This window comes from Melanaphis sacchari, unplaced genomic scaffold (genome assembly GCF_002803265.2).
Source record: "Melanaphis sacchari strain LSU unplaced genomic scaffold, SCAv2.0 Contig20_pilon_pilon, whole genome shotgun sequence".
NCBI lineage: Eukaryota > Metazoa > Arthropoda > Insecta > Hemiptera > Aphididae > Melanaphis > Melanaphis sacchari.
The window spans coordinates 5,906,875-5,920,663 of NW_020271042.1; the positions used below are offsets into that span (position 1 = coordinate 5,906,875).

The 13,789-nt window shown below is 24.8% G+C and overlaps 2 protein-coding genes across 5 annotated transcripts; both read right to left on the minus strand.

Annotated features, from left to right (window-relative positions):
• Positions 1 to 887: 887 nt before the first annotated feature.
• On the minus strand, positions 888 to 6,358 carry LOC112593619 (probable nucleoporin Nup54). The gene is made up of 10 exons (XM_025338103.1): positions 6,110 to 6,358; positions 5,399 to 5,641; positions 5,226 to 5,327; positions 4,434 to 4,595; positions 4,179 to 4,329; positions 2,687 to 2,829; positions 2,470 to 2,625; positions 1,322 to 1,698; positions 1,121 to 1,231; positions 888 to 1,022 (listed from the first exon to the last, which is right to left on the minus strand). The coding sequence occupies exons 1-10, from the start codon at positions 6,183 to 6,185 to the stop codon at positions 918 to 920; spliced, it is 1,626 nt and encodes a 541-aa protein (XP_025193888.1). The 5' UTR covers positions 6,186 to 6,358; the 3' UTR covers positions 888 to 917.
• A 2,368-nt stretch (positions 6,359 to 8,726) lies between these two features.
• LOC112593559 (serine hydroxymethyltransferase, cytosolic) lies at positions 8,727 to 12,008 on the minus strand. 4 transcript variants are annotated; one of them, XM_025338010.1, is made up of 9 exons: positions 11,612 to 12,008; positions 11,326 to 11,517; positions 10,834 to 11,078; positions 10,594 to 10,772; positions 9,960 to 10,142; positions 9,681 to 9,893; positions 9,265 to 9,612; positions 9,074 to 9,190; positions 8,727 to 9,001 (listed from the first exon to the last, which is right to left on the minus strand). In XM_025338010.1, exons 2-9 carry the CDS (start codon positions 11,386 to 11,388, stop codon positions 8,844 to 8,846), a joined length of 1,506 nt encoding a protein of 501 aa, XP_025193795.1. In that variant the 5' UTR covers positions 11,389 to 11,517; positions 11,612 to 12,008; the 3' UTR covers positions 8,727 to 8,843. The 4 variants fall into 4 exon arrangements, with proteins under 4 accessions (XP_025193795.1, XP_025193792.1, XP_025193794.1 ...); XM_025338007.1 differs by having other exon boundaries at positions 11,326 to 11,522; XM_025338009.1 differs by having other exon boundaries at positions 11,326 to 11,552.
• Between the last annotated feature and the right edge of the window lie 1,781 nt (positions 12,009 to 13,789).

Sequence of the window (13,789 nt, forward strand, 5' to 3'; positions counted from 1 at the left end):
ACCACTTTCACCTTAGTTTTATTGTAAACAAATAATTTTTGTCTATATACAATTAACACTTACATACTTTATAAGAATAATACTTACTAGTAAAATACTAATATTGTCAATATGTGTAAAAAGCACATTTTTAGATTAATATTACCTTAATAGTAAAAGTGAATTCTTAAACTCTTTAAACCTTTGACCACCTCAAATTTTTAAGAAATTCTTAAAAAATTTGAAATATTTAAATATTTAACAACAAATTAATTTTTTAATTTTTAATTTTTGATTAATGTAAAATTGTTAAAACTTTTAAACTTAAAGTAAAAGTTTATTTTACTGCTATTATATTTTAAAATATGTGAGATTAAATTTTTTAAAGCTAAAAAATTTGAATTAGATAATAGATTCTATTTTAAGTTTGAAATCATGAAAACTTCAATTCAATTTATCATTAATTATTTATAATAATTGATTTCCATAGTAAAATCAACTGTTTAAAATTGGTAAAAAAAATATTACCATAGAAATAATTATTTTGTACTCAAACACCATAATGCACAAAACTAAAAAAAGGATTTTTAATTTGTGTATTGTAAAATATACTAAATATTAATTATCATTAAAATTATTTATAAAACTAAAATCTATGAAGAAAATCATACTTTACTTAAATATTAAAATTAAATACACGTTTAAGTAGAATATGTAGTATTGAACTATAACAAAAATTAATGGTAAAACCAAGACTTGAAATATTATTTAAAATTATTTTTTTTAACAAATGCATAGATAATGTGCATAAATATTGTATTCAATGTATAAATAATAATGAATAATGCATACAATTTATTATTATGAAATATAATTAAATTATTATTTATATAATTACATGTATTTTTTTATTGAACAATACATAATTATTTAATAAACTATCTTACATTTTTTAATGACTCTTTCATTAAATTTATAGCATTGAAATCTTCTTTGACTACTGTTTGCATTTCGGATATCATAGTTTGTTGAAGTTCTAAAAACTACACAATTAATTTTAGTAATTGTTATTTTTATAATAAACAATTATAAATTATGTACAAATATCTTCATACAAAAAAATGAATTATACTTTACTTACGTGTTTAATTTCTTCAGCTACTTGTGGAATACAACCTGAATTACCTTTTGAATCTTCTGATAGTTCTGAATTTTTTAATCGAACAAGAGTAGCAATTTCGGTTAACTTTCCCTTTAAAGACATATTTAAATTTATAAATAAACTTCAAAAACAAATTATTGATTTTATACATACAAATATACATAAATAACTTTAACATACTTGGAATCTTAATGGTGAATTAATATCATTATATAAAATTTCTAATTGATTTTTTATTGTCTCTTCTTCAGGCCTAAGAGCCATGCCTGCGTTTAATATGACCATTTGACCAACTAATACTTTAACAATCCTGTGTGTTAATTGATCCATTTTATCTGAATATTGTTCGAGCTTAGATTCTACTCTGGTTTTTTTCCTAGCTAACTCAGATAATCTTTCTGCAATAGTGTTAAGTGTTAACTTATGTACTGTAACTTGTTCATTATGGCATTTATATTTCCGACATAACTCTGAAAAACCAACAATTGGCACTGGAATGAATACTGCTGAATTTGGATTATCTGTTTGAGCTTGTTTCCAGACTCGTAAATCAATTCCTATAAAATATAATTTAGATATATTATAATAAAATTATTAACATACCAAAATTATATTTGTTATCTAAAAATTAAAAACAACAAATTTTAGGGTAAAGGTTAGATTAATTCTTTTATTTAATATTAAGTGGTAAGTTTTAGGCAATACCCATATTTCTTTAGATACCAATAAATTGATACATTTTTACAAAGCTTTATATAAATGAACTAATATCATAACATAATCATTAGTCAACTCAAATTTTAGAAAAAATACAGAATGGTTTAGTTGGAAAAATAAAACAATAAAGCCCTAAATAACCCTAAATAAGTATACAAGTAATAACTGCTAATGAACAATTAAAATAAATATTTTTGAAGGATAATAATTTAAATTATTACACTGTATCATATAAATTTATAATTTAATCATATTTTATAGCTTATGCAGTGTATCATTATGATAATAACATTTTAAATTTATTAGATTCAATTTGAATATTTTATTTATTGTAAAATTAAAATTAAAAAATAATGCATGTTAAAAAAATGAACCTTTCCTAATTTTAACTTATATTGAATAAAATTATAAGAAGTACTCTTTAAATATAAAAAAAAATATTAGAAGATTCCCAACTCCATCCCCTCCTAATATTAAAACTGCTAATATCAGTTAAATACAATTAGTCAAAATCACATCACATTTATACTTAATGTATCATGTAATTACATTTAAAAGATAGTATGTATTGCAATAAAATATAATTTATTAATAGTTAAAAATGTTAATACCAGCAGGTGGATTTTCATAATATTCACGTAGATTTTCTTCAGTAAAACCAGTATATGGAAATATATTTTCTATACCCATACTTGATAATTGCTGCTTGGGACCTGGTTGCATTAGATAGTTAATTATATCCATATTAGAAATTCGTTTGGTGCTTCCTAAAATTACACAGTGATTATTTTTTGATTTTTTCTTAATATAAAAATGTAAAGAACTAACCATTTTGAAGTTTTTCTTCTACATATATTAAAGCCATTGATTTTGATTCTGTGTACCATTTTAATGTATCTAAATGTACACTTAAATTTGGTTTACTTCCCAATACCGCAAATAAATTAGATGTTAACTGTACTTCTTGTTTTCTGAAAAATAAATAATAACAAATCTAGTTATATATATATATATATAGTAAAATGATTGGTGATTCACAATAATTTATTCTTTTAAAATGATTTGAACATGCGTGCTAAAGAGAAACTTTTTAACTTCAATTTAATTATACACAGTAAACAAATTGATTTAATTTATTTTCAATATTGGAACCCGATTCATTTTTAAATAGCTAGCAGACTTTACTAATGCATCAAGCAATTTTATTGAATTCATATATTTATTAACATGTCCATAGTATGTATAAATTAAATATCTATGAGATTTTGTCCAAGACTATATTTTTATATTTATATTTATATTTATATTTTATATTATTATTCAACCACTTTAGAAATCAATTATTGTCTTATTATTTAAATTATTTTTTTTTTAATACAACAACATTGAATGCATTTAAATAAAAACAATACATTACTGCACCACATTAAAAAAAAAAAAAAATATTAGAATGTTATGAAAGTCTTTACTTAAATATACTACAGAGAAACAGTTGAAATTAAAAGAAAGAATTTTTTATTTTTATAATAGAATGATGATATCTATTTGGTCACCACTAGATAATTTATCAAACACAAAGTTTACAAACACTAGATTTTATATGGCAGCTAAACATCCAGAGCAAAACCTGTGTGATTTCTCCAAGTAGAACGAAAAACTCAAATACTTTAAAACATGGATTTAATTTAAATAAAAAGGAATTAAAATTTACCAAATTGTAACTCTGAGCAAAGTAATGAATGTATTAGTTTAACAATGTGTTATTTATTTATTATTTTTTCTTTTTTTTTTTAGCAGGACTTTTTAAATTAAAAAAAGAAATCTTTAAATTTAATAAATTTAATCTGATTTGTTATTTTGTAGAGTAAAAGAAGAAAATTCAATGCCTTCAAAATAATTGAGAAATTTAAAATCAAATTTATAGAAGAAATGGGAATATTTACGCAAAACAATTTTGTTATAATTAAAAAATAAATAGCATAAAACTTGAAATTTTTACCAAATATTAGTATTAAAATTTTCTAAACATAATAAAATATTCAAAAATGTTTGCCTACTTGTACTATTTATAAAAATTTTAGTTATTTAAATTTTTTAGTTTGGGGATATGATCCCATTCTTGGTTGGTCTCAACCAAGTTTTTATTAATATAATACATGAATACTATTAAATAGTATTTAGCTTGTGTACTAAAAAGATCTAGACATACATACCTAATGCACTGTATAATAGTAATTACAAATCAATACCTATTTATTACATTTATAATAATTAAATTAATGTGAATTAAAGTTTATACATTTAAAAAAATCATTATCACCTTATTTCATCTATTTTTTTGTTAATATTTATTGCTACAAGTGCATCTCTACTTGATGATGTTGGTTTCACACTGTAAGTAATAGCTTTAAAACGGCAGAGTGGGTTTTGAGGAGTATACTCAACAGGTGGCATATTCAATCCATAAAATCCTAAAAATAACAATATAAATAATCGAGTCATAGTAATAAATAAAATAAACATAACCATTAATATAATGAAATATAAACTGATATAGAATTCTTAAAGGTTGTACCTTTTCCAGTACCCCAACAAGCTTGCAACAAGTTGAGTTTACAAATAACTTGATCTCTTTCATCTCCAAATAATTTACAATTTACAATTGAATTAATTACTAAATCATTAGCATTAGGAGGAGGTTGTTGTTGCTGTAGTTGTGGTTGTTGAGCAGCATTACCTAAAATTTTAAAAATAGAATTATTTAAGAATCTAATTATTAGATTTAAAAAAAACACCAAAATGTTAACATAACACTACAGAGATGATGTTGATTACTAGGGCACGGATGTTGTTGTATTTGCAACTTTTTTTTTACTTTTCCAATTTATAGTTAAGTAAATTTTATATGCGTTTCGTTAAAGTACAAATTCAAATCTAAAAGTTTTAAGTGCAATTTTTTGGACTTTTTTCAATTTTATTACAATTTTGTTGAATTTGCTCATTTATACAACTATTTTAACTATAGCCGAAACTGACAGTCCTATAGATAAGATTATACTTTAATGATTACTAACAACTGCAATGACTTTTAGCCTCACCTATTTCTACCCACTAAGTATTATTATTCTATTGAATCAAACAAATTAGATTTCTAAGTATTATTTTTATAGACACAGAATTACTTAGTGTTTTAAACTTAACTTAGAATATATTTAAAATTGTAATTTATGATTATAACTTATATAATTGAAAATATGTGATCATTCAAAATTAAAACAAATAAAATGAATTTTCTCATTTTCTTGTTATACGCAAATGAAACATTTTTGTTGGGTTAGCTTTAACACTATAGATTAATAATAATCACCTTGAGCAAAAGGAGTAGTTAAATTGAATGGTGATGTAGTTGCTACTGTCGTACCAAATGGCTTGGCTCCAAATGACGAACCAAACCCTCCAAATGAAGAAGCTATAAGCATTAAATTAAATGTTAAATAATTTTTTAACTGTAATAAAATCATTAATTTAAATCTTATTTACCAACTGATGCAGTAGGTTGTGACTGCCCTAAACCAGAAAAAATTGATTGTGATGATGGAGTGGCTGCAGCTGTACCAAATCCAAATGTTGGTGCTGCAGTAGTAGCAGCTGCTCCAAATCCAAATGTTGGAGCTGCACTAGTTGTGGAAGCTCCAAAACCAAAAGAAGAAGCTTGAGAACTCGATGTAGTAGTAGAACCAAATCCAAATGACGGTGCTACAGTTGATGTAGTAGAACCAAACCCTTAAATAATAATTATTTCTTTAGCACAATACAATAATGAGTATTAATTATGTAAATTATTCAACTTTCAAGGTAATAAAAATTAGGATAATCTATAACTTTTAAAGATGTCAGTCAATACACTTTTCATTAATTTTAAAAAATTTACAATAAATTTTTATATAATATATCATCCTGTATATCATTCAAAAAATTTTATTTTTTTTATTTTTATAGTTCTAAGCAAAATAAAATCACATTACCTGTATCAGTATGTAACTTGTAAACACTTAGAGGTAACAAATCCTTATTATTACATTAAAATAACTATTCATTGTACACATATATACAAAACAACAAAATAAAAATGATGATTTAAAAAAAATAGTTTTTAACAGTAAATAATAATTTGAATTAAATCTTGTAAGACTTTTATAGTTTATCCATGAAAAATAATCTTAATTTAATAAATAAAATTATTAACATTACCAAATGGACTAGCAGTCGTTTGAGTATTCATTCCAAAACTGGAAGACGTAGGTGCGTTAAACCCAAAACCTGTCATTCTTAACCTATGTAGTTACTGAATTTCCGTTTCAACACAATGCAATTTCAACTGTAAATCACTGATCACATTCGAATGTTAATAAAAATAATAATAATAACAATAATAACAGAAATTGTAAATTAGAATTATTAGAATTTGTAGATTAAATTTGTTTAATTAATTAACCAACAGTCTTAACGTCTAAACATTATTATTTTAATGACAATCCGTCAAAGTTGCAACTCAAAAATAACGCATTCACATTCACACATTATCGTAATATCGTTATTATTTATTATCATTGTTATTTGTTATAAACTATATAGCATGAAGATGATCATCGGAATGAAGTTGGAAACATTCATAACCTCAAATTCAAATTATATATCAGAAAATCTATTATCACTTATCACCATTGAGATAATAAAGAATTTAGAATATATTAAAAGCACGTTGCCAGTCTATAGTCTATATTCTATATTAAAATAGATTGAATAGAATATTAGACTATTTACTATTTAGTATTTAGACCATGACTACGACCTAAAGTATGAATATTTGAGGAGGAACGCTTAGGATGCAGAACTGTGTTCTTTGACATTTATAACTTAAAGTTTAAATAAAATATAATAGTATATTAGGTATATCTTATTAATTAATATTATAATTATTAATATATATTTTAAATAATATACAAATAATGTTTATAATTTATTTATACACTAGATAACATCTATCGTAATACACTAAGGCTAAATTCATTATTTAATAAAATATTTTAACATACCTACCAATCATCAGTATGAGATTAATGAAATAATATTTACATAAAAAATTGAGGTACTTGTTTGATATAGCTCTGCCAGTACGCCGTAAAAAATGTATCGTCCCGCCACTCTTGTTTGTTATCACCCTGCCTTAAATTAAATAAATAATATATATTATTATTAATAATACAAGAAATCCATAAGTAAGTATATAGGTATAATATATGTATATTTTATTATAATTTTAATGGATATTGGAGGCAAGAACTCAGGTATATCTTATAAGATGGTTTCAAATGCGTCTTGTTCTCCAAGACTAAAAATGGGACAAAATGCTGTGGTCGATTGGAGTAATTATCTATATTATTTTTACCTATTATAAAAAAATTCTAACATAATAAAAATCTCCAATACTTTTTATTTCCCCGTTTAGCAGAATCCCACAACCTCTCGATGTTAAAAGTATTTGACTAACCTTGAGCTTTCCAAAAATCTAACAAAATTATTGTTCCTGGTCTTGTATATTTTTTTAAATAATTACTCCAATCAACCACAGAATTTTATCCCATTTTTAGCTAAATATGATGATTACATGAAGTTTGAACAATAACAGTACACTTGTATCGGAAAACTAAAAGAAATTTTATAGAACCATATTTGGCAAAAATATATGAGGATAACATGTCTTGGAGAACAAGACGCATTTGAAACCATCTTAAAAGATATATCCGAGTTCTGACCTCCAATCTCTATTATAATTATGATTAAATATACATATATTATACCTATATACTTACTTATGCATTTCTAGTATTATTAATAATATACATTATTTATTTATTTATTATATAATTTATTTTATTTATGGCGAGGTGATAACAAACAAGTACTAAAATTAATATACCATCTCATCTTTTTCAAAAGGACATTCATATTTGTGTTAAATAATTAATCATTATTATAATTTATAACTGTCAACTGATATAACCAGAGCCGAACTGGGTCAAAAACTTCTACCGGGAAAATAAAAAAAATGGGCCCACTTAGCCACTAAGGAAAATCTATAAAAACAACCTTAAAAATAACATATATTTTCATATGAAATTATATTATATTATTTTGAGAATTTAAACACTTAAAATTATTATTAAAAATTGAAAAAATTAAAATTTGGTTAGTACAAAGAAATGTTATAAATTTTATTTAAAATACATATTTAGAATTCAGAACTAGAATACACATTAATACATATTAAGCAATTTGTTAAGGTTCGAGCTCTTTTGCAAAATTGTATCGATTATGCCTTAACCGATAAATCTAAAAAAAAAAAATTCTTACGAGTACAAGCAGCCCACCGGGAAACTCCCGATTTCTCCCTGCCCAGTCTGGCCGTAATATAACTCAAGTGTTAATTTAATTTTGTACTCAGAAACCTTTACCTCCATACTCCAGTTCACATAGGACATTGTAAAATATGACAACTAACATGGATTGATTATAATTAATATAAATCAATATTATTTTGAATGAATTAGTATGTTATTTCTATCATGGTAAATATTAAAACACTAAATTATTTATTTATATCTCTTCTTATTTGGTTTCCTTCTGATGCAGCAAAATCAACATAACAAAAAAAAAAATTGATATGTATTGAAAATCAACTTTTTTTCAGATTCCATTGTAAATGAAAACTTACAAAAAAAAAACATAAAAATAACATTAATGAAATTTTGTAAATGTATACTTTTATTTTATGAAAAAAAACGATAACAATTAAAAAATAGTTACATTATAATGCATTGATAATTATTTTGGAATGTATAAAATAAATTAATGCAATATCAAAAATATAAATTTATAACTTGGCACAAAGAATTCAATAATGTTATCGCTTTAATAAACATATTTATAATTCAGGAATATAAAACTGCTCTGCAAAATCTTCTACTTCTTTTGTAATTTCATTGACACGTTTAACAAATACTGGATCTGATGTAAGAGTAGATTTGAAGTTCACTAATTTTGGACCAGATACTTTTTGAGCATCTAATGCCAAACTCAAACCTAATAAATTACAATTAAGTTATATAAAATGTAAAAAAGTAAAAAAAAAAAATATGTATTTTTAGTTAGTACCTTTGTGAATTAATTCAGCAACTTTAATGATATCATTTTCTTTCATTCCTCGTGTAGTAAGAGCTGGTGTACCCAAACGAATACCATAAGGATTCATTGCACTTTTGTCACCAGGAACTAATATTTAAAGATAAATTATTTATGCTTTAACTTAATCACATAAATTTAATGAATATTTATAGATTAATTACCAGTATTCTTATTGCACACAATCTCTACAGTTTGAAGTGTAAACTCTGCTTTAGAACCTGTTAAATTAATCGGTCGAAGATCAACCAACAACATATGCACATCTGTACCACCAGTAGATATTTTGTACCCAAGCTGTTTAAGAGATTCAGCTAATTGTTTACAATTGCTCAAAACTCTTTTTTGATATTCTTTAAATGGCTGGGTAGTTGCCAAGCGCATAGCGGCTGCTATTCCTGCAATAGCATTATTATGAGGACCTCCTTGAAATCCTGGGAAAACAGCAGCATTTACTCGGTCTTCTAAATCATACATAACATTTTCACCAGTCTTTGATACCGATTTAACTCCTAAATTAAAAACATTTATGCATTAATTTATAGTTTTATATGTTAATAAAATGTATGACAAAATTTACCTTTACGATAAAATATAACTCCAGCTCGAGGCCCTCTTAATGTTTTATGAGTAGTAGATGTGACCACATCACAATATTCAAAAGGAGAAGGAATAACACCAGCAGCTACTAAACCACTAATATGTGACATATCAGCCATCAAATATGAATCACTAGCCTGAGCTATTGCTTTAAAACGTTTATAGTCTAATGTCCGTGGGTAAGAAGTTACGCCTATAAACAATTGTATAATGTAAGTAAAATTGTTACATATATTTTAAAATATTTATTTATACATACCAGCAATAATAATATCAGGTTTAAAATTCTTTGCAGATTTTTCCAACTCATCATAGTCAATTAAACCAGTTTCCATATTTACATGATATGGTAAAGTTTCAAAAAATATTGATGCTGCAGACAATCTTTTTTTTTGAGCCATTAGACCGTGACTGATATGACCACCATCTGGTAAATCCAAGCCTATCAAAAAACATTTAAAATTTAAATATTAATTTATTCTCATTGCATAACATGATATACATCATACAGTAGTAAGATAACGCATTTTATTAATAATAATATACTTAACAACCAGCCATTAATACTTGTAACTAATTAATAATTTTTAATTCTTCTAATTTATTGTTGTTTATTTCTTATCTTATGTCGTTTGTATATCATTTAATATATTAAAACAAAATTTATTAATCTGCATAAGCTACCACTTCACAATTGTTCATTAATATTAATATTATTTATAAACTATTTAACTCTAAAATTGTTAAAACATTAACAAGTCTTTTTTATCAAAAGTTAATTAGAAAAACTGCTTGTTCAATACTAGTGCATTTTCATAACTACATTAACATGTTAATTTTGCATATGTAATAATTAAAAATTACAAAAATATAAATAATAATAAAATATTTACCCATTATTCGTCCTTTGGTTCCTCCAATAAGAGCAGTATAAGCCTCAACATTTGCTGGTGAACCTGAGTATGGCTGTACATTGACACCCCAAAGATTTGGATCCAAAGAAAATGTTTCAAGACACCTTTTTTGACATAAAACTTCAATCTGATCAATTACTTGATTACCACCATAATATCTACCAAATAAATTTATAAATTGTAAAATAATTTTAAATAAAATGTACCTATTTTAAATACCTTGCACCTGGAAGACCTTCTGAATATTTATTAGTTAAACAAGATCCTAGACATTGTAAAACCGATACCGAGGTAAAATTTTCTGATGCTATAAGTTCAAGTCCTTTTTTCTGTCGGCGAGACTCTTGACTAACTAAAGCATACAATTCAGGATCAGCTATCTCCAATGGGAGGCTTAAATTTGGATCATCCAGTGATTTTGTATAAGACTTTGCTTCCATTGTACTAGTTGACATAGTCATTAATTTAAAAAAATGAAGCATGCTTATAACATATAAACAAAGTCTACCAAATTAAATTTTTTAAAAATAAAAAATATTGAAAAGCAAAAATAAAAAATTATTTACTTGATAGATTAAAATTAAATATAAATTACCAATAGCTATATACACTATTCATATATTAAACAACACTAAAATGTAAATTCCAAACAGTAATACCTAATATAAGTAGGTAATTTCTTTTTAAAAACACGAGCAAAATTCTTCTTACTTTGTTTTTGTAATGAAGTCGTTGAGCATTAACCAAGGTACGTAATATTGGACGTAAGTACATTTTAATTTTTTTTTTTTTAAGTACCTAAGTAGGTAACTATAATTATATTTTAAACACTTGTGGTTATTTTAATTGGAACTAAAATGTTACCAGCCAGAGTTCTTGTTCGATATTATTCAAAGATCAAAGCTAATCTATCACAATACCGAAATATTATAATATGGCTGCAATATTACATAAAATAATATTCAAAAACATAATAATCAATAACTGGTTTGCTTACCTGCAGGTATCACACGTGGGGACGGCAGAGAAATGATGAATGTGTATGTGTTCTAGTAGAAATTGATCGAAACTACTGAAAGGTAAGTACGAACACTACGAATTGTTTCGTCACGAAAAAATATATGTAGAAAATAATAATCGGCAATAATTATCTTCCACCCTCCAACTGTAATATTATTATATCAATGAATATAATAACAAAATATTACAAGAGTTAATTAATTCAGAAATAATTCTTTCTGATTATTTTAAATTGCACAGAGCTCAACACAGTTCAAGACGACCAGCCACCAATGACCGTCGACCGGATGGATTATGAAATAAGTAATAACTTTATAATAAGATATAATAATAGCTGATAACAAACGATGCTTTAAAAACGCTGTATATGAACAGAATTATATTCTTCCGCGGTAGTATCTATCTAGTCGTTGTGGCTGTAAGTAATGCAACATGTTGTAAACCTAACCTTAAAGATGATAGTAAACCTAATAAAATAATGAAATAATTATTGCAAAAAAACAATTTTCTCACAACAAAAAAAAAATTGACACAGTAAAAGTTAATTAGTTATTTGCTTAATAATTTAATTAGGTCCGAATTTAAATGTCCTGTAAATTATCAAAAGATAACCAAATATACCCTAAGCGATGCCAATTTTACTGAATGCAACTATATCTTTAAAAAATAACCTACGTTTTTTTTGATAGACAAGCAAATAACAAGAAACCGATGTTTAACTCTCAAAATTTTTAATATTTCTTTATTTTAACCAAACTAACAATATTACGAAAACCAAATACCTAACTTGGGAACACACATAATATTAAATTAAAGTGCCTGATGAATTATTGTTTTAATTGCTTAAACATTTTTAATATGCAATTATTATTATTTTTATGCTTGATAAATTTAATTGATGTTATTTGTTTTTGTAATATGTGAATTTATTTTTCAAGGATTTTTCTTAGCATACTACCGGAGTATGAACTAAGTTCTGTACCAATGACTATGATATAATAATTATATAAGATCTATATAAATATTAATTATTTAATTTGGTTTATATATTTATATGAAGGTTCTTTTCATTGAGTATATGATTTAATTTAATCTGTAATATTATCACTAGATAATAGATAGCCTATAAACTATTAAGACTTTAGTTTTTATAAAATAATTATTATTACCATCCGTCACGAAGCACGGTTAAATAAATCATTAGTTGAATTGCATTTCTTAATTCATGATTATTACCATTGACTATTGACTATAGATAAGGTATAATATAATAAACTCATTAGATACCTACATATTCAAAATATGTTATAAATTACTCAGTCAAAAAAAAGTTTTCTTACATTTTAATTTAAACATTAATATTTTTATTTAAAAACTTTCCAATTTCCTCTCTGATCAGTCAAATGGCCACTCTGATCTCATGGCTGCTATTGGTATAAAAATTGGCGTTTCAAAATCACCACAACTACATTCACTTTTCACAACTCCTCCCCGTCCTGTAGTATTTTTAGATAATATTCAAATTCCTACTTCTAAATTGATTAAATACTTAAGTCTAACTATTGAACACTGGATCACTCGATCACACAACACAACGTCAAAACCAAAAGATTTGCCTTAAATGCATTATTCCGCTTACTTAAAACTTAAATGATCAACAACAACCACACTAAATAAGAGACAAAACTTCTAATATAACATAAATTCCTGTTCAAGCAAATGTAAACTTAAAACTTCTAACTCTGGGGCAATGCTAAAAAATCAAACACTGACAAAATTCAAACCTAACATTACATATTTACTTGTACCTATCTAAAAATCAAAATCGTCTATGAAAAAGCAGTTACCTTTTATAAAAGATTTCATTGTAAATTCCTATTTCATATCAACTTCTTATCTAACCTCGCTATTCTCACAATTCCTGGAAATCCTCAAGAAGACTCAAAAGGAACTGGTCCTGGTGTCACGAGTCACGACTTACTTAAGGTTTAATGATCAAAAATTTAAATTAACAAATAAAAATAATAATAATAAATTAGGGTAGTGTTATCACTGGGTGACTTACTCGTTTAGAAAAATTAATTCTTTATATTATCACATATTCTCATTGACCATGGTTCCTTAGGGGACAGATTATATATTATACCTTAAAATA